The sequence below is a fragment of the Balaenoptera ricei genome, chromosome 3 (genome assembly GCF_028023285.1).
Source record: "Balaenoptera ricei isolate mBalRic1 chromosome 3, mBalRic1.hap2, whole genome shotgun sequence".
NCBI classification, from domain to species: Eukaryota; Metazoa; Chordata; class Mammalia; order Artiodactyla; family Balaenopteridae; genus Balaenoptera; species Balaenoptera ricei.
Window position 1 is genome coordinate 147,872,822 of NC_082641.1, and position 20,742 is coordinate 147,893,563.

The following is a 20,742-nucleotide window of genomic DNA, read 5'->3' on the forward strand; positions in this document are numbered from 1 at the left end:
GCTTAATATTACATAACACATCTAGCACATAGTAGGCATTCTATAAATACCAGTAGATGATGTTATTACTAGCCTCACTGAGGCTGAACGGTAATCCACAACTTGTAGGATGGAGTACGGCTGAAGTGTGGTCCACAGACCTGGGCCCTATAAAGTGACAGCCCCCCGGAGAGTCATCTTTGGTGGGTCTGGACGTGGGCCCAGGTGTTGGCATTTACTCTCAAGTTCTGCAGGTGATCCTGATGTTAGGCCAGACTGAGATCTCCTGTGAGGGAGAGCTTTGGGTGGGGTGGGGTGGGGCTCCTTTGGAGCAGGCCCCCCTGCAGGGGATGTCTGAGCTGAGAGGGAGCCAAGCGTATGTAGGTGGGGAAGAGCGTGCCAGGCAGAAGGAACAGCGAGGGCAAAGGCACCGTGCAGGGAGGCTGAGACAGAGACTGTGGGCATTAAGACCCAGCGTCCCTGGGAGCAGCGCAGCTCTTGGTCCTCTGCGTCCAGCTTCTCCCCTGGGACCCGTGGACCAGTGCTGCACCCAAGTCTTGGCCGTTGGTCCTCGGGAGGACCTGTGGGGTCTGGTGGCGGCAGGGAGGCATCTGCTGGGTTTGTTTCTGGGCTGTGGGCTCGGCGTGGGCGCCGTGCCAGGCGGGGGCGATCGCGGGAGCCCTTCCGCTGCCACACCACCTGCTCGCCATCTGCCCGAGAAAATCCTCTTCCCCGCTCTGCCGAGTACTGCCGCCTTCTCGCCATCTCCACGCCGAGCCTCAGGCCCTGTCTCCAGCAATCTGAAGGCAGGCCCGCGTCTGTCTGCTTCCCCTTCAAGCCCCGTCACAGGTAAAGGGCCCGTCAGAGGTTTCTCGGAGGGGACGTGGAGAATGCAGTTCGGGTTGGGGTCTGGTTCTATCCTAAACCAGAGCAACGTGGGATCCCTTTCAGAAAGTCCATGTGTCGATGGAAACTGCGAGGCTCCTTCTCACTCCCATTTTTGGAGCACATTTTCTGTTCCAGGCCTCACGCTAAGTTTTATGTTGCGTATAATGTTCGTAACACCCCTGCAAGATCGGTATGGCTGTTATCACCCGCATTCTCACAGAGAGGGAAGGCAGACTCGGAAAGTGAGGTGCTGTCCCCACGATCGCACAGCAGCAAGCGGACATCCAGTCCACAGCCCGCGCTGGGAACCGCGACGCTGTGCTGGGCACTCACTCTGCCCCTCTCAAAACACGGGCTCTGCAGTGAGGCCGGTCTGAATGCACGTGCTAGTCTGGCTGCTGCTACGTGCCTTGAGGAAATTACTAGTTCTGAGACTTTTCATCATCTGTAAAATGGGAATAATGATGTCTACCCCACGGACTTAACGAATGATCAGCAGTCACACTCATCTAAGGCACCTGGCAGGTAATGGTAGCTCCATAATTAAGAGCTATTCAGATAATGACCATGATGATCATGGGGCTCTGCAATAGAGCTGAATGTGGGTAATTAAAAGACTTTTGCAGGTCTTTGGTTGTTGCTAAGTAGTTCACGTGTGTGCGCATGTGCGTGCGTGTGCGTGTGTGTGCGTGTGTGTGTGTGTGTGATGAATGAGCCATGGATCGCAGGACTGGAGAACCCTGAGCAGGGCAGGGCAGGGACTCCATGGCCCCTGCCTCGGCCAGCCTCTCTGCTCTGGGGACTCTCAAGTACCAGGGAGTCCAGGGCGATTCCTCCCCTGGGGGTGAGGGAGGGGGAGGTGTCTCCTCCAGCCCCTTATGCCACAGAGCACTGAAGTCCAGGAGGCAGAGCCTAGCCCTTGATCATGTGGTAACTGGGCCTGGAGGTGGGGATTTCTGTCACTTACATGTTCGTGAGAAAAAAAATCACCATTGTCAACACCTGGTCAATTAGTTCAGTTCAGCTCTCTTCAGCCTCATTTTGCTCAAATCCACTAGATTGGGGACGCTCCTCGGCTATCCCCCACGACCCCCTCCCCAGTGTGTGAGTGTGTGTGTGTGAGTGTGTTTGTAAAGGTTGTGGCTGGGGCTTCTAGCTTCCTTTACAGGAAACCAGCAACATACCACCTGTTCCTGATGGCCCATTCCACACCCTGGTATTAGGGACTGGCATAGATGGTAAAGTTAAAAGGCATCCATATGACAGCTGCTGAGTACTTACTGAATGTTAGGTACTGTCCTAGGTGCGCTGCATGTGTTACTGTACACTTGATTCTCACAGCAACGCTGTGTGGCAGGTCCTAGTGTGCAGATGGGAGGCCTGAGGTGCAGCCACTGGCCATCACCACCCGGCTAGGGAATGACAAAGCCAGGGTCCACACCTGCTGCTCTGTGTAAATCCACAGCCTGAGTTTTCTCCACTGAATTAATACAAGAGAGTTTGAAGATCCAGGCGTTTGAGCATGTTTGCTTAATTTCTAGTCTTTGCCTACAATATGTATGTGTGTTTGTACACGTGTGTGTGTGTACGTAAGTGTGTGTGCAGGGGCGTGGGTCTGGGACTCCTGTGGGTGTGAGGCCTGGGGTTGGCTGCCTGGGGCAGGGAGGCTGTCCGACTGGCCTCATAGGAAGCCTTTGGCTCTCTTGTCTCAGGCTCAGGCCCATAGGTGGCACTCTGACACTGTCTACTGGAAGCACAGCTACAGCTGAGAAAGCCACCAGGGAGCCCTGTTCCCCAGCGGCAGTGTGCCCCTCAAGCTTGTCACTATACACATAAATCCCCCTGGGGACAGGACACCTGGGGATGCCAGCTCCCTCCTGCTCAGCTTGTACCAGCTGGGTGCATCAGACAGGCTGGGGACTGTCTTGAAATTCTCGACGTGCCTAGTGCCTTCAGATGGGTGCCCTGGGATGGCTGGAATCTGGGAAGCCGGGAGGGTCCTGGGGATAAGGACCCAGTCATGGCTTTGCTGACCCCAGTGACGTGCAGTGAGGGGTTCAGCTATTCAGGAAACCTCCAGGCGAAAGTGGGGCGGCTTTGGAATCATGTAGCCCTGGGTCTTAACCCAACCCTACTGCTTACAAGCTTGGGCCAGTGAGTCAAGTCCTTTCAACAGTCTGAGGCTCAGTTTCCACATCTGTAAAATGGGAATCAATAAGTCCTTCCTCACAGGGGAAAAGATGTCTAAAATGCCAAGCAGAGTGCCTGGCGCATCATCCATACTTTATAGATGTTAATATGGAGGCAGGATAATGTGTTCTAGATGCTGCTGGGTGAGAAGAAAGGAGGGACGGGTTATTCTGGAATTAGCCTGGATTTCTGGGGATCTCTATCCCAGCCCTTGTTGGCTGATCTGAGCCTGTCAACAGTGAAGGCTGGCCTTTTAATCCTCCATCCCTGTATCCTCCTCAAGCTGGAGCCAGTGCTTCCAGGGCTGGCTGTCCTGCGGGCAGGAAAGGGAGGTGGGGGGAGGACCTGGGAATCACCCTGGCAGGAGGTCAGTGTGGTGAATTCAAGGGATGCCTCTACTTGGAGGTACTTTAACTCTCCGAGACTTAATTTCCCCATGTTCAAGAAAGAACATACAAATATTACATTTCCTCCTTATCTCACTGCATCACTGTCAAGACTATATGGGGTCCTCTATGATGCGTGTGAATGTGATACAACTGGGCAGCCCCCAGCAGTGCTGGGGAGAACGGGAGAGTTGCTGGCAAATGCTGTTTTGGAGTGACCTGTAAAGTGGACTTATCCACTGTCCGTGGAGAAGGGAGGGTCAGCAGTGAACAGTGCCCCTCCCTGGGCCGTGGATGGTAGGGGGCGGGGCCTCCTGTCATACCTTGTAGCCGTAGGGGCAGGCGCAGCGGTACTGCTCCACGGGATCCTGGCTACATGTCCCGTTGTTCTTGCACGGGCTGGAGAGGCAGGCATTGCACTTGGCCACAATGTTGATGTCCACTGGCCCTGGACAGCAAAACCAGAGCGTTGGTGGCAGGTCCCCAAGTAGGCTCACTGTCACACCCCCCTCCCCCTCTGCTCTGGCCCCTCCCTCAGTCAGCTACCAGCCCCTCCCACCTCTGTCCAGAGGGCAGCTGGCCCTCCGCAGCCAGCACATCCAGTGCAGCTAGAGTGCCATTAATTCAGCCATCATCCAGAGAGGAAAAAATCACAGCGGGACATCATTCAGAAGCACTTCTCAGTCAAATCAATTACTGTAATTAGCCTGATCTGATTTTGGTGCTAATCTGCAAACAATGCACCATAATTAGAAACCCCTTGTGTATCTCTTTATGTTCGGGGAGCTCTGGGCCCAGGCTCCATTTGGACCTCCCGTTTTTCCTTCCCCAGACACCCCTCCTCATGGAATAGTCTGTGCAGGGCTAAGGAGGGCACAGTGCCTGGGCCAAAGGCACACATCACATAGGAAGTCCTCCTTGTAGAACCCTTGAGTCGGCAGGAAGAAGTAAGAAATGGGCCCAGAAGACACAGCAACGATGCTGATGAGGGAGGGTCAACTGGGCTCAGGTACACTTTGCATCCATTACAGTTTCAACTGTGTCCTGCTCTCCTCGGCCATCAGGGCTGGAGGGAGGGAGGCCACATCCCTACACAGAGCTTTGTTAACAGGGGCTGTGCTACTGCTGCAGCCAGTGTTGGCAAAGCCCTGGATAATCAGGCCCTATTTCATGTCAGGACTTTAAATGATCCCAGGATGACAGTCATCAGTGTGGAGATTGGGCTGAGATTGACGGCAGGGTGAGTCTGACCATTTGTGGGTGGGGTGAACAGAATGGGCTAATTGAGAACCAATGCCAGCTGGCTCAACTCTGGCTTCACCGAAGAACAGAGACGTCGTCTGTTCCAGGGAGACTATGTGTTCCAGGGACACTAGGAAGTTTTAGAGGTAAAGTATATCTGTAAACCAGAATAAACATTGAGGCCTTAGGAGATGAGCAAAGGACATTAACAGGCAAATGTGTAGTACAAACGGAAAGTAAATTTTTGGAAAAAAAAATAGTTCCCGGGCTTCCCTGGTGGCGCAGTGGTTGAGAATCTGCCTGCCAATGTGGGGGACACGGGTTCGAGCCCTGGTCTGGGAGGATCCCACATGCCGCGGAGCAACTGGGCCCGTGAGTCACAACTACTGAGCCTGCGCATCTGGAGCCTGTGCTCCGCAACAAGAGAGGCCGCGATAGTGAGAGGCCTGCGCACCGCGATGAAGAGTGGCCCCCGCTCGCTGCAACTAGAGAAAGCCCTCGCACAGAGATGAAGACACAACACAGCTAAAAATAAATAAATAAATAAATAAATTTATAAAAAAAAAAATAGTTCCCCCAATAATCAAAAACAAACATGAGGGGATATAATATTTTACCTATTGAATTAGCAATGAATACAAAATGAGATAAAATAATGCAAGGGTCTGATGAAAAACGCACTCAAACGATGCTACTGGGATTGAAAATTGGTCACAACCCTTTCTGGAAATCAATTTGGCATTAAGTGTGAAAACCTTAGTAATGACCATACACTTTGGCTCAGTAATTTCTGTTCTCTGAATCTTATTTAAGGACATAATTTTAAACAGAGAAAGACATTTATGCAGCCATGGTAAGAAAATAGATGGAAATACTCTGAAAGTTCAAAACCAGGAACTGGTTAAAGAAGTTATGATGGAGTGTTACAGCTTGGTGGTTGAGACTATCCACTCTGGAATCAGAAAGACCTGGAATTCTCTTAACTGTGTGATCTTGAGAAGTCATCTAACCTCAGTAAGCCTCGGTTTTCTCATTTTTAAAAGTAAGAACAATACTAAAGTAGACCCCACAGAGGTGCTGGGGAATTAAATAAATGACTCCATGGAAAGTGAGAATTAAATGAAATAATACATGAAAAAGTGCTTAACATAATGCCTGCCACATAATAAGAACCCAGTAGTAGTTTGTTATCATAATAATCATGCAGTCAAATCAAAATCTCATGTGCCCAAAATGTGCTGTAGTAAAACGGGAAAATGCTTATGCTTTAAGATTGTTGGGTAAAAAACGCAGGTTAAAGATTTTCTCAACTATGCAAAAGTACACAGAGTAAGAGGTCAACGAGGAATATGTAGAAATGGCAGCAGAGGGGCTTAGGGGAGCGAATGACAAGTGGACCCTTAGATGCAGGTCCACATCAGTTTCAGCATCTGAGTCTTTGTGTGGCCAATGGAAGAACAGGGCAACGGTTTTAGAAGTCACACCTGTTGAGATGCCTAGCTCTGACAGGCTGCTGGGGACGCAGCAGACCCTGCAGGGGGCGGGGAGGGGTGGAGGGGTGAGTCAGCACCTACCTTTGCACTGGAAGCGGTGGGTGGGTGTGGTGAGCAGGAGTCGGTCAGCCATGGGCTCGGGGCTACTGCAGCGGGCGATGCCAGGCTCCTTGTAGCCGGCCTTCACCCACTCCGACAGCCAACGCAGGCTGCAGTCGCAGTGGAGTGGGTTGGTTCCCAGCGCCCTACGAGGCAGAGCAGGAAGTCAGGCTCCCCCCGCCCAGCTTAGCCCATAGGCCCCGTAGTCTTGGTCCTCTGGAAAAGCAGAATTTTCAGACTTTGGCTAGATTGGGGGTGTCTGACAGGAGGACCAGCAGAGACTTCACTGGGGTGAAGTCAGGAACTCCAGACTGTACCTCCAATCCCTGCAGATGTTTCAACCCCACCCAAGCCCCTCCCATCCCTAAGGCTTTGCTCTCACCTACCCTGGTAAGATTCCATCCTCCACTCACCCTCAATCTCAGCCCCTCCAGGAGGCTTCCTGGACCTCTGGCCATTGATTATCTGGCTCTCTTGCCCCACTAAAGGTTGCACTGGAGGATGTACTCTGCAGAGAAGGTTTTGATACCCAGCAACCTAGGAAGCAGCTTCAGACCACTGAAGGAGCTCAGAACATGCCACCCCCAAATATGCTGCTTTGTCTATTGACTATCTTGAGCTGAAGGCACTTGAGAAACAGCAGATGCTGTTTCTAGCTAAAAGCAGGTCATATTTCCTATGAGAAAGGTACCCTCCCTGGGCCAGGAAGAGAAGGGAGTCGATACCAAAATGGATCTGTGCAAACAAACCTACTAAAATAACGCCGATCTTCCATCAGTTTCTGCGTGATTTCCTAGTCCCGGTCCCATGATTTACCGCCCCTAGTCCAAGCTCCTCTGTCGTGTCAGAGCCCCACGCTTCATCATTCTTTGTGTAAAAATGGTATATAAGCTTTGGGGCCCAATGGCTTCTTTGGGTTTTCATTCTCCTTTGGAAGACTCCCACATAACACATAAAAATATTAAATACATTTGTATGCTTTTCTCCTGTTAATCTGTCTTATGTCGGGCCGGCCACAGAGCCTAAGAGAGTAGAAGGAAGGTTCTCCTCCCAGGCACCACTCAGCTTACAAGTGCAGGGGAGGGAAATGGTATCATCCAGTGCAGACACCTCCAAAGTGCTGTTTGAGGAAGAAAATACGAAAACTTCTGCTGATTTTTAACCATAGCCTTTAACATTTCTATTTTTTGAATGTTTTATAATATGCATACATAATATATCAGTGTTGTATATGTGCACAATACAAAAATAATTAAATATACAGACAGCAGGTATACAAACTCAAGCATTTTCACTGGCAGAGGTACGTAATACCTAATATTTATGGGTCTCAGTCTCCCCTGTGTAAAGTGGGAGGGGACTACCTGATGCCGAGTGCAGAAAGAATATGTGCTTTGGCATCAAGGCAAACCTGGATTTGAACCAGGTCTCTGCCACCTACTAGCTGTTCAACCCTTGGACCAGTTCTTCAGCCTTTCTTAACTTCAGTTTCATCGTGTCTAATAAGGAGATAAAAATGCCTTACTGCTGTAAGAAATATATGAGATAATTCCTCTAAAGTGTTGAGCATGTAGTAAGAGTTTTATGTTCGTTCTCATTAAATATTTACATTGCTTACATAATTATGTCTTTGAAGGCATCCGAAGCAGAGAACACACAATGTGCACAATGTGGGTACATTTTTGTAAATAAAACACACTCTATTCATATGGAAAGAACCATACTGAGGTGGTAGCACTGACAGTATTATCTCTGGCATTATAATCTTTTCTGTTTTGAGGAGATGCACGTGGGGGAGAAACAGGGCTACTTACAGATGGGAAAGAGAGGTCAGGTCATTGAAGGAGCCTTCGGGAACGCTGGAGATGTCGTTGCCATGGAGGGTTCTGAAGCAGAAGCACAGGTCAGAAGGTTAACCCCCAGTAACAGCTCTGAACTCAGCACCCTCTCTTGGCGTCCCAGGCTGGCCCGGTCATGCCTCTGAACATGCAGACCCCCACTGCCAGCAGCAGGAGGGGATGTCTCTTTCATGTCACGTGCACGGATGTTTCCGTGCCCAGATCAGCAGCAGGGATGTCGGGAGTAGAGGCTTAGGGAAAGACAAAGATGAATCAGACAGACTCGGGATGGAATCAGAAATCAGTCCCTTTCAGCTGTGGAACGTTGGGTGAGTTACTTTCCTTTTCCTGGCCTCCATTTTTGCACCTGAAACATGGAGAAAGAGAGCAATCTAGTGAAGGCACTGGGGTTTCAGGGATAATGTGAAGAACTATGGTTGAGACCAGAAGTTCTGGAGCTGGGCTGCTTGCGTTCAAACCCTGACTCTGTCACTTACCAGCTGTGTGACTATGGGGAAAGTTACTTACCGTCTCTGTGCCTTGGTTTCCTATCATAAAATGGGAATGAAAGAAAGTAAAAAGATTTGCCGCAGAAGGTACCTTCAGTTGTGGGTGCATTAGTCCACATAGAGCCTGGCATTTTCTAAGTACTAAATGGTTAACCTTATTAATATTTGTAAAAGGTCTTGAACAATGCCTGGTACAGATCAGGAAACTGGTCCCCTTCATATTCACCTAGACAGATTTTAGGGAGATTGAGAAATGCTATCAATCCCAGCTCAGAAGACAAAGGGAAGGGGGCACTCAGCTCCTGGGGAGACTCCCTGGAGCCGGACACTCATCTTTATGGGAAAGGGTGTGGCAATACCCACACACATATGTGGGTATTGTTCTTGTGTGCACCTGAGTGCATTATCCGACAGTATGTCCGAGGGGCCAGGCAACCTGCTTGGCTTTAATCATGCCTCTCTCCACCCTGCGGTGTAATAGCTGGGAGCTATGCTCACTTGCAGGGTGGTGGCACATACTGAGCTTTCAATAAGTGCCTGGAGAACAGGTTTTTGAAAAATATTGAAGGAACATGGCTCCGCTGCTCAAGTAACAGCATGAGCCAATCCACAATTCATGGGTTATACCCTCCGTGGAAGGATTACTCATCCACTGCATACAAAAAATCCCCAAACTGCTGACTCACTTTGGGGCTGGCCCGTGAAATGCAAGGAGTGACATTCGTAGAAACTCAGAGGTTTCCTCAGTAGCTGCTGGGCACCGTCCCCTGTGAAGGGAGCCCTAGTTAAACAAAGGGGGTGATTAACGTTGCCTGTGAAAGTGTAAACAGGATAGTAACTTATGAATCTGCTCTTCTGTTTTCCTTCTAGCTGATGTTAGCTTGCCCTGGGTCTTCAGCTGAAATATAGATGTGAGCTTAATTACACTTAATAATGAGCAGAGCCTCTCAAGCTGACTTGAGCATCAGGGCTAATACACATGCAGATTGCTGAGGCCCATTTCCAGAGATTCTGATTCAGTGGGTCTGGGGTGGGGCCTGAGGTTCTGCATTTCTAACACCCACACGCCAGCTCCCCCTGCTCCCCCGCCAAGATCCCTGGTCTCCCTGAATGGCAGGGTGAAAGCTTTCCGTGAAGCTTAGGCAGCCAGGAAGTAGGATGAGGGTACCCAGTCCTCTAAAGAGCGTTCGTGGAAGGCTTCTCACCTCCCTGAGTAAGAAGGGGCTAGAAGCACTTCCTCACACTTTTATCAGTATCATTTAGTCTCTAATCCATGTGGTTATTTATGAATCACACCGGCTCCCGCCTGCTATTAACTTGGATGACTTCACGGCTGCTTGCTGTTTGGCAAACGCACCCAGCCCCGCTGTTAATCATTTCCGAATGCGGCTCCGGCCCCTGGAGAGGCACAAAGCCCTAATTTAAAAACACCAAATGACCCAAAGGCAGCTTTGGTACTGGGAGTCCTGCAAGCCACACTCCCATTTATTATGAGCTGATCCGCTGAGGTCTCTATAAACTGCAGAGTAATGGGGCTGTAATTTACTGGGACAGTGCTAAAGAAATCTGCCTACACTGCAGGTTCTGGCTCCTGGTTTGGCCCCCAAAGAAGGACTCTTGCATGTCCAACCACCCTCCTAAAGGATGCCAGGGGAGTGGCACAAATGTGCCCTCCCAGGAAGCACTAAGCACTCCCCCTTTCCCTCTCGTTCTCCCTTACACCTCACAGGGAGCTGGTGCAGGCAAGCAACTCTGAACTGGGAATGACTCATCTTCAAGCATCCGGGACTCTTTTTTTTCCCTCCTGACTCTTAGGAGGTGTTAAGGCAGACTAGGGAATTTCAGGATGCAGATGAGGACATCATGAGAGCAACTGGAGGGCATAGCCATCCCCTGTCAGTTCTGGGCTGCCTGAATCTGGGTCTCCGAATCTCTAGGTGCTCACAGTTTGTATGATAGATGACGGGAACTATCCTCATCCTAAATGTGGGATGGGGTGGGTGAATTCTCTTCTGAGCAACACAGGCCACTCCCAGGTGACCTGGGGTTTAAGGTCTGGAGTCAGACAGCCTGGGTTCGAATCCCTATTCTGATAATCACTGTCTGTGTGACCTGAAACAACTGACATTATTTCTGTGCCTCAGTTTTCTCATCTCCAGAAGAGAGGAATTCTTAGTATCTACTTATAGTAGATACCTTTTGGGGGGTATGGGTTGATCAACATCATTCTCCTCTTTTCTGTAACAGTTCCTCCCACTTCCATTAGGGAATCACCCCTGCCCACTTCTGAGTCCAAGTGGTCTGGCCTCACGGGCAGAGCTATGGACCAGGTCTGCCCAATCGGAGTCACAGTGATTGGTTTGAGGTTGAGTATGTGACCTAAGTAGGCCAATGAGAGATCTTTCTGGGGCTTTCCTTGGAACTACTAGGACAGAGGCAGTTTCATTTTGAGAGGCAGAAAGAGATGCATTTCTGACAGTACCACTGGAGTACCCGCATCCAGCCACAGAATCTAATACCTACTCCTGCATTTTTCAGTTACCTGCATCGATAAATTCTCTTTTTCTGCCTAAGGTGGTTTGAACTGATTTTCTCTTCCTTTAGTCAGGAAGGGATCTAATATACTGCTTCCTAAGCTAGGATTTAAAGATACAGTGCAAGTGGTTCAGCTGGTGCAGGACGCAATGCAGGGCCAGCACACGGTGAGCCCCCACTCGGGTCAGCCACGATTATGGCAAGCATCGTCATGACTCCTTCCCCTCCATGTTCCTGGACATATTTGGGGCCATTCCTCTCAAGGCGTTACCCGCCTAGAGCAGAAGCCTGAAGGTATGCAGCCTATCATCCCAAAGGAGCCCCGTGGAGGATTCCAGGAGAGACACTGAACTTTGGCAGAGCTGCCCTGTGTCCATCATCTTTCGGCCCATGCCTTTCATGCCACCCCACTCATTAATTCTCATGCCAGGCCTCTCTGGGCAAGGAAAAAAAACACTCCCATTTTTAAAAAGGCCATGTCCCCCCCGCCCCCCGCCCCCAGTCTTCAAGAAAAGTCTGAAATGAGAGGCAATAAAAATAGATGATAACCTACGACAGAGCAGGATGGAAGGTGGTGGAAAGAACACCGGGCTAGAAGCCAGGAGACATGGGTTCCAGCCTTGGTTCTGCTCCCACCTTATGACGAGTGGACAGCACCTCCTCCTGCTCCCACCCCCAGAAGCCACATTCCAGCCACACCTGGAGCTTCCTGTATATCCCACCCCTCCACGCCCACGCACATGCCCTTCCTGACTTCCAGGCTTCTGTCCAGTGAATTTATATTTTCCCTGCCTAGAATGTTCTTCACTCCCATCCCTATTTGGGTAACTCCCTCGGGCATCCCAGACTCAGCCTTGGAAGCAGAAATTAAGAGCAGTGATTCTGAGAGTAAACAGTCTTGGGTTCAAATCCCAACTTTACTCTCTCCTCGTCGTGTCAGTTTGGGAAAGCTACTCAATTTTGCCAAGCCTCTGTTTCCTCATCTGGGAAATGGGGATGATGGTGGTATATTCTTCATAGAATTGATGGGAAGAGTGAATATGACAATGTAACTAAAGCATTTAGCCCAGTGTGCAGTGCATAGTCAAGGTTTAACAAATGTCAGCAGTGATAACTAACTCTCAGAAAGTCTTTTTGATGGCCAGTACTGGCTTCCATGCCTCTCACTTGTATTCCTATGGCTCTTTCACAGGCATCACCCTATACTGTAGTTGTTTGTCTATTTCCCGTTCTAGACCGCGCGCTCTCTGAAAGCAGGAACTGTGCTACACTCACTATTTGTGCCCCACCCGCCGTGGTATTTAGCATAGCATTTAGCTCACCGTGGGCATTCAGGAAAGGCTGAAGAAGTGAATGATGTTGAGCAAGTCATTAAACCTTTCTGAATCTGTCTCCTTGTCTTATAAATGAGTGGTTTGGACAGGGTTTCTGAGACTCACTCCCCACTTCTAAAATTCATAATTAAACTTTTTTTTTTTTTTTTTTTGTGGCACAAAAGGACCAAACCAGGACCACAAGGAGTCACCTTTTGGCTCACCAGAATTGCCTGACGTTCAACAGCTGGTCAAAAACGGAATGGGGTTGTCTGGGAAGGGAGCGAGCTCTTAGTCTCTGAAGGTAATCAAGCAAAAGGGCAAATGGAGCCCTTTGCAGAGATGTTGTAGGGAGGGTCCATGCAACCAGTTGAGCAGTGGTGAACAGCCGCATGTACATAAACAGCAAGCGCAGTCTTATTTCAGGGAACAGGAGCTAAAAAAATACGGATGATGAATGATAATCCCGCTCGCTCCCTCACAAGCACACACTGACACAGTCCTGGCACTAACTGATTCCAGGTGGCCCTCCTGCAGCTGGGGCTGGGGGGTGACAGTTGGGACCACACGCACACAAGGCATGTGGCTCGGCGTGGGGCAGAGATCAGGGAACACACAGATCCTCGAAAAAGGACTAGAATGTCCAGGAGGATGTTCTCTTCCGGCTGTTTTTAGATGAGGAGTGAGGTAGGAGAAGCATGTTTTCACACAAAGTTTTGTTCTCAAAGCTCCTTGACCAATATCCTGTCTCTGAAATGTATTCATATCCACCCACCAACACACACACACACACACTCTCCCCCTCTTTCTCTCTCTCCCTCCTGAATGTCAGGTCTTTCTTGCTGCTTTCCAGAACACTTTTTGGCCTTTGTCTATGGCTGAACCTTGTCGCTCCTCCTCCTTTCTCACCCCAAACTGCCAGCATCCCTGGGTCTCTGGTTATTTCTGAAATTCTAATCAAATTAATGAAACCCATTAGAAATGAGACAAGAATATATGAATGACCACATGCAGTTCCAGGTACTGCAATTTCTGATTTCCAAAATCCTGTTTTGCTTCCCAACCCCCCAAATTATAAATATGTTACTGCCTCCATTCATCTTTGTCTTCACTTATTACAGAAATGATTTGATATTACCCGTTAGCTATCAATGGTTTTTTTCATTTATTTGCCCATGTTCCCTTATAGTCCTTCTTCATGGTTATCAATGTTATAGTTGATATGGTTATAGTTACTAGATAGCAGTGTGGGAACCTGTTTACCACATGGTGTTATGTGGAAAAATAAACCTAATTTGTATATATGTTACAATTGTACATATATACAGTTATAATTGTAACAATATACAAATTAGGCTTATTTTTCCACATAATGCAATGTGGTTAACAGGTTCCCACTCTGCTATTAGTTTTCCTCTTTTAATAACTGCACTTCAGGGGCTTCCCTGGTGGCGCAGTGGTTGAGAATCTGCCTGCCAATGCAGGGGACACGGGTTCGAGCCCTGGTCTGGGAAGATCCCACATGCCACGGAGCAACTAGGACTGTGAGCCACAGTTACTGAGCCTGCGCGTCTGGAGCCTGTGCTCCGAAACAAGAGAGGCCACGATAATGAGAGGCCCGTGCACCGCGATGAAAAGTGGCCCCCACTTGCCGCAACTAGAGAAAGCCCTTGCACAGACACGAAGACCCAACACAGCCATAAATAAAATAAATAAATAAATTAAAAAAAAATAATTGCACTTCATCGACTGGTTGCATCATGCTTTCCTTAAATATTTCCCCACTGTGGCCTTCAGGGTAATATTTAGAATTTAGGTTAAACATAACAGTGCAACCAAGATCTTAATGCAGAGAACCTTTCTCTCTGTTTTGGATACCCTTTCGTAAAAATTCCTAGATGTGCAATTACTGGGAGAAAAGATACAAATATCATAAAAGAAACGCAGCCCATAAACATTTTAATTTTTCCTGCCTTGGCCCTTATGCAGAAAATGTTTGCTCGCCACTGAGGTAGATAGTTGGAATGAGGGCCTCTAAGATCCTCTTTTATCTATGAGAGCCCATGATTCTAAAATGATGGTGCGAAAAGCCTACTCATTCTGAATTCAAGAAGCAAGCACCAGTGTGTTGGATGTTTATGTGGACTCCTGGTGAACTAATGACAGCACTGGTTCTGGAGTGACACCAACGAGGTGCTGAGGAAGGAGGAAATCCTGGACAGGGGGGTGATGTGCACCCCACCACCCTGGTAGACAGACAGATGGACAGGCAAACGTTCTGTCTCTTTCTCCCTTCCACATGTTGAGCTGTCCCAACCAGAGCTACTCTAATTATGAACATAGGCACACGGATCCCATTGAAACGGCAGGTCGCACCCCCTGGCAGCCAAGCTATACCCAGAACTGGAAGACTGGGATGGGGGACAATAGATTGGGATTGAGGGGGGATGGCAGGGGGTGGGGCAGCAGGTCCAGCCCCAGCCAATGAGATGAGCCCATCTCCCGTTGTGTTCAACTCGAAACAGGGAAATGGTTCTGCTGATGTTTCCATTCTCGAGCTCCCCAGAGAAGACAGATAATAAGTAAGTGACAGTAACAGATTGCACACTGTCAGTGCGGGTACTTCTTTGCCCCCCACAGAATTGATTTTTAATAACAGCACAGATGACATGTGGCGGGAGTTGTCGCTGACACTGGTGTTTTGTGGGCCTCAATAAATCACATCAGCCTGGAGGCTCCGGAATGGACCTGTTCATTGGGTGCTGTTTGCTGACTGTAACTGGGTCCTGGTAAGGATCTCGGGGCTCTGAGTCAGGAGGCTGGATTCTGCAACCTCCTGACTGCTGAATCTTGGGCCAGCGACTTCACCAATCTGGGCCTCAGTTTTCCCATCTTTAAAATGGGCATAACCCTCTCAACCGCACAGCACTATGAGGCAATGACCATGAAAAGCCCCATAAAATACGGTTTTCACTATTATAGTCATAATGGGCCAGAAGGGAAAGAAGTTGATAGGTTTGGGGGCAGAGTGTCTGGCATCTCTGTTCTCATGGGAATATCATTCAAAGGCTCCTCCCTTGCCAACAAAATAGGTGCAAGATGGGCAGGCAGAAATATCAGGTGACAATGGGCCCAGGGTTGGGGTGGCAGTGAGGTGCCATTCCTGCTCTCGCAAGTGCTCATGTGAGAATAGTCGTAACAAAAGAATATGAAGTGTTTACCATGGGCCAGAGCTGTGCTAAGTGCTTTACGTACAGTATCTCATTTAATCCTCATGAGACCCTGTGAGGCCATGACCATCGTTATCTGATTTCATGATGAGAAGACACACAGCTAGGGAGGGGCAGAACCATGCCTGGAAAGCAGGGGACTGCATGGCTATCTTGCCTTTGCTCAGAGCTCATCTGCCTCAGCTGGCTGTCCACTACCCTTGTGTAGGCCAGGGCCAGGCAGGTATCATAAGGTGACAAGAGGTGGGTGGGCGGTGTGGAGGCTGCAGACTGCAGAACTCTGTTCAAAGGGGCGGGACGGCTCAGCCCTGCAGGAATGCAGAGGGGAGCCCTGGAAGGCCAGGTCTCTGCATTTTCCAAGAGAGTGTAGAAATCAGGATTTATATGAGAAACCTCCTGATATTTAAATGTTGGCAACTTATTAAAACTTTAAAGATACTTTATGAGTCGACTCAGTTGCGAACGGATGGCTGTGTGTGTGCGCTGGCCCTGGCCGCTGGCTTCCAGCTTGGGCTCTCCGCTGCAAGAGCTTGGTTTCCTTGCAGAGGTTCACAGTGTTAACATCGCCCTTCCGAAGCCGGAGGGACCAACTGTGATGTAATGGTCATCAGAAGAGCGGCCAAGTGCTGCACAGTGTGCTCTAGCTAGGGTGCAGAATAGAATTGCATAGAATTGCAGATCCTAATCCTCGCAAGGGATGTGCTACGGATCCCATTTTGCACATAAAGAAGTAGGAACTCAGAGGAGTTAGTGATGTGTGCCAGGTTCCACAGAGGAAGTGAGCTGGAACAGGGAATCACTGACTCTTAAGCATGAGCTCTCTCCGCCCCATTGAGCAAATTAAGAGTGTTGGGTAGGGGAGGGACGCATGGCGGGCAGAGTGGGCTCTGAGCAAAGAAGGGCAGGGAACACGAGTGCTCAGTCCTGCCTGCTGTTACCCAGCGAAGTATAAGTTGAAGTCAGCGCGCTGGGGTACTCACAGCACTCGGAGGGACCGCAGCCCATTGAAGGAGTGGATGGGGATGCATCGCAGCCGGTTGTAGCTCAGGATCCTGTGGAAGAGGACACACAGGCTCTGTTGGCTCTTCCTATTCTCAGCTACTGAAGCATGCATTGTCCACGCTGGACCAGTCAAAGCGAATGGTTTCTTTACCCGCCCAATTTTAATAGACTGACAAAAAGCATCCTAGGGATAAGGGGAAGAGAAACATTCCCCATCACTCCAGGAAGCTCACGGGCTTCATTTCCCAGTTTCCTCATATGTCCCTTAGCAGGCTGGCTCCCTGACGAGCTTTGCCATCACCTCCTTCTATTGTCAGATGGTGAGTGCTCACAGTGTACAGAGCTAATGGGAAATGAATGGGTCTGAGCAAAATATAATTGTGTAGGGAAACCCTCACTGGGAGAGAAAATTCACAAATCACAGAAGGTATTCCAAAGAGGAACTTTTTCAGAAGTAATTAGGTGCCAACTCCTCTCTAACCGCCCAGACAGTGGAGTTCTGACCTACTCTGTTTTCCTTCTGATGATTAAGGTCTGCCCTGTGCTGGGTCAGCCACAGCCCTGAGGATCGCTAGAGCGGAGCATGTAAGCCTGAGGGGACAGAGGAAGGATGCACTTAGTACCAGGCCCATGTTAATCACAGCAGCTCACTGTACTCACAGGGTGGAGAGGTGGGACATGTTACTGAAGGTGTAGTTGGTCAGCGTGCCAATGCTGTTGTTGCTCAGGTCACTAGGAAAAGTAAGCAGAAGGGTCACGTTGTACTGTTAGTTGCATCCAAAGGGGGTCATTCCCAACTTTCACACATGCATGCATGCCTGCTCTCCATCCATCCATCCATCCACCCATCCATCTGTCCATATGTCCGTCCACCCATCTGCCCGTTTATCTAACCATCTGTCTGTCTGCCCATTCATCTGCCCATCTGTCCATCTACCCATCCATTTGTCCATCCACTTATCTTCCCATCCATCCATCCATCCATCCATCTGTCCATCCATCTGTCCATCCACTTATCTTCCCATCCAACCATCCATCCATCCATCCACCTATCTGTCCATCTGTCCATCCATGCATCTGTCCATCCACCCATCTGCCCATTCATTCGTCCACCCACCCACCCATCCATCCATCCATCCATCCGTCCATCCATCTGTCCATCCACTTATCTTCCCATCCATCCATCCATCCATCCATCCACCCACCTATCTGTCCATCTGTCCATCCACCCATCTGCCCATTCATTCGTCCACCCACCCATCCATCCATCCACTGGTCTGTCCATCCACCTATCTGCCCATCCATCCATTCATCCACCCAACCCCCCACCCACCTTCCCATCCATCCATCCATCCATCCACCTGCCCATTCATCCACCCATCTGCCCATCTGTCTATTCACCCACCCATCCGCCCATCTATTCACCCATCTGCCCATTCATCTATATATACATCCATCTGTCCACCCATCCGTCTGCCCATCCATCCACCCATCCACTCATCCTCCCCATATGTCCATCAGCCCATCCATCCACCTGTCCATCCACCCATCCATCCACCCATCTATCATCCATCCCTCCATCCATCCATCTGTCCATCTGCCACCCATCTGTCCATCTGTTGGCCCATCTGTCCATCCATCCATCTATCCACCCATCCATCTATTCACCTATCCACCCATTAGTCCAAATGTTCATTTTTTTACTGAAGATTTATTCAGCCAGTCATTCCACCAATTGTCATTCATTCATTCATTTATTCAGCTATTCAAACATTCAATGATGTCTATCCATCGATTTTATTCTACCAGCAAAACATAACACATAAGGTAACAATTTCTCCTTGTTGTAGTGCTTTTTTCCCCCTGATCAATTCTTCTCCTCATAGTCCCTCCACCGTCCCTCTCTTCCAGCATTCATTTATTCCATCTTATCAGATTCTCTCTTGGGGGAATGAGGTTGGTGGGAGTGTGGTCCTTTGCCAACTGCAAGCTCCAGCTTCTCCCCGAGGATAAATATCCAGAGCAGTGGTTTTCAACATCAGCTGTACATTAGCATCATCTGGGGAGCTTCAGTTCTCCGAGGCCTAGGCTTCATGCCCAGATATTCCGATTTAATTGGTGTAAGGCAGGCTTGAGCATCAGTATTTAAAACAAACCCCAAACTACTGTGATATATAATCAGCTGAGGTAGAGGGCCATTGCTCCGGGGCTCCCTGCCCCCTAAGCAGATGGGGCATCTTTCAACAGCACTTGCCCAAGGATCCTGGGTGCCCTCTGGGCAAGGCAGTGAGGGACAAAGCTCAAGGGCTCCCCAGCTTCCTGGGCCCCGCCCGTGCCCAGCAGCCCTGCTCCTCATTCAGAGGTTTTCCTGGGTTTTGGCCGACTTGGAGCCAGTAGCAGCTCCCACCTGAAGGAACCTCAATTTGAACCAGCTCCTTAGAACATTTTCTGAGTAACTAAAGAAGGAGGAAGAAGAAATGCCAAATTTATGCTTTTGGCAAACTTAAGTGTAGCCACAGCTTGCAAGAAACTGAGGGATCTCGGGAATTTAATTGGGAGACCAGAAGGTCAGAGGCTCCAAGCCAAGGAGGAAGGTGCCACAGGTGGCCAATGAGGCCAGGATCTGGGTACTTCTGCGTGAAGTCCTCACTGGGTAAGACCTGGCACATCCAGCCAGCCCATCCTTCCCAGCTGCCTCTTGCTGCTCCACCCAGGGGGAAAAGTGCAGGAATGGGGGCTTCCCTGGTGGCGCAGTGGTTGAGAATCTGCCTGCCAATGCAGGGGACACGGGTTTGAGCCCTGGTCTGGGATGATCCGACATGCCGAGGACAACTAAGCCCGCGAGCCACAACTACTGAGCCTGCGCGTCTAGAGCCTGTGCTCCGCAACAAGAGAGGCCGCGATAATGAGAGGCCCGCGCACCGTGATGAAGAGTGTCCCCCACTTGCCGCAACTAGAGAAAGCCCTTGCACAGCAACGAAGACCCAACACAGCCATAAATAAATAAAATAAAATAAAATAAAAAAATAAATAAAAGCAGTAATGTCAGCAGGCCCAACTGGCCCTCGAAACAGGAGCTGCTCCCAAGAGCATTATTAAAAAAAAAAAAAAAAAAAAAAAAAGTGCAGGAATGCCCCAAAGCCTGCAGCACTGCCCTACCCACCCTCTGCATCAGTTTCCTGCGCTCCCCAAGGACAGAAAATGAAATATCCCACCAACGCTGGGCTCCTTACATGAGTGTCAGGTGCCGGAGGGTGGGCAGCTCCTTGGGCACGGCTGTTAAGTGGTTTCCTTCTAGGTACCTGAAAGAGAGGTGCAGAGTCACGTCGGGCAAAGAGACACTGGGCACATTGCCGTTATCTCAAGATGCCTCTCCTGACTTCCCAGGCTGGATTGGGTCCCTGTTTTGCTCTCTCATAGCTCTTTTTTCCTGCACTTCAAAGCATATACTACATTTGTCATCTAATATTTATTTGTGTGATTGCTCAACTAATGACACTTTTCCCCACTGGGCTGCTAAGCTCCATGATGGCAGGGCTCTTGCCTAAAACTGCCCAGGGTTGGAGTCCCCTAAGACTGTGTACAGAGTGGCACACGGTAGGTGTTCAATAAATTATTTGTTGAATAAAGCACCCACTTTGTACCTGGCTTGCACAATACCCTTACATGGCAGGGATTCACAGTTGAGAAAACAGAAGTTCAGAGATGTTAAAATGCTTGCCCAAGGTCACACAGCAAGTGGCTGAGTTAGGACTTGAACCCAGGTCTCTCTGACTGCAGTTTTATCACAGTTCCAAACGGCCTCTATTTAGCTACCAGAGTGTGTGGAGAGCTGAGCCATTAAGAACCCTAATTCCACGTTGAGTATCTCTGATATGCATCTGGAAACTGAGGAGACAGGGCATGTTCCTGGAGCCCCGTGCTGTGGTCCCCAGCAGGAGGACCACAGGCAGGAGGGGATGGGGTTCAGAATGAGGCCGCACCAACAGAAGGAGACCCCTCCTGAATGGGCAAAGGCTGAGCCTAGACCTGCCTGGA

General features: G+C 49.5%; 1 protein-coding gene across 2 annotated transcripts in view; it reads right to left on the bottom strand.

The window, feature by feature from the left end:
- SLIT3 (slit guidance ligand 3) overlaps positions 1-20,742 on the bottom strand; it is a 618,579-nt gene that overhangs the window by 51,752 nt on the left and 546,085 nt on the right. For both annotated transcript variants that reach the window (XM_059917657.1, XM_059917656.1), the window contains 6 exons: positions 19,938-20,006; positions 17,365-17,436; positions 16,683-16,754; positions 8,092-8,163; positions 6,260-6,423; positions 3,767-3,891 (listed from right to left, as the gene is read on the bottom strand). In XM_059917657.1, coding sequence (XP_059773640.1) covers positions 3,767-3,891; positions 6,260-6,423; positions 8,092-8,163; positions 16,683-16,754; positions 17,365-17,436; positions 19,938-20,006 — 574 coding nt within the window. The remainder of the gene's footprint in view (positions 1-3,766; positions 3,892-6,259; positions 6,424-8,091; positions 8,164-16,682; positions 16,755-17,364; positions 17,437-19,937; positions 20,007-20,742) is intronic.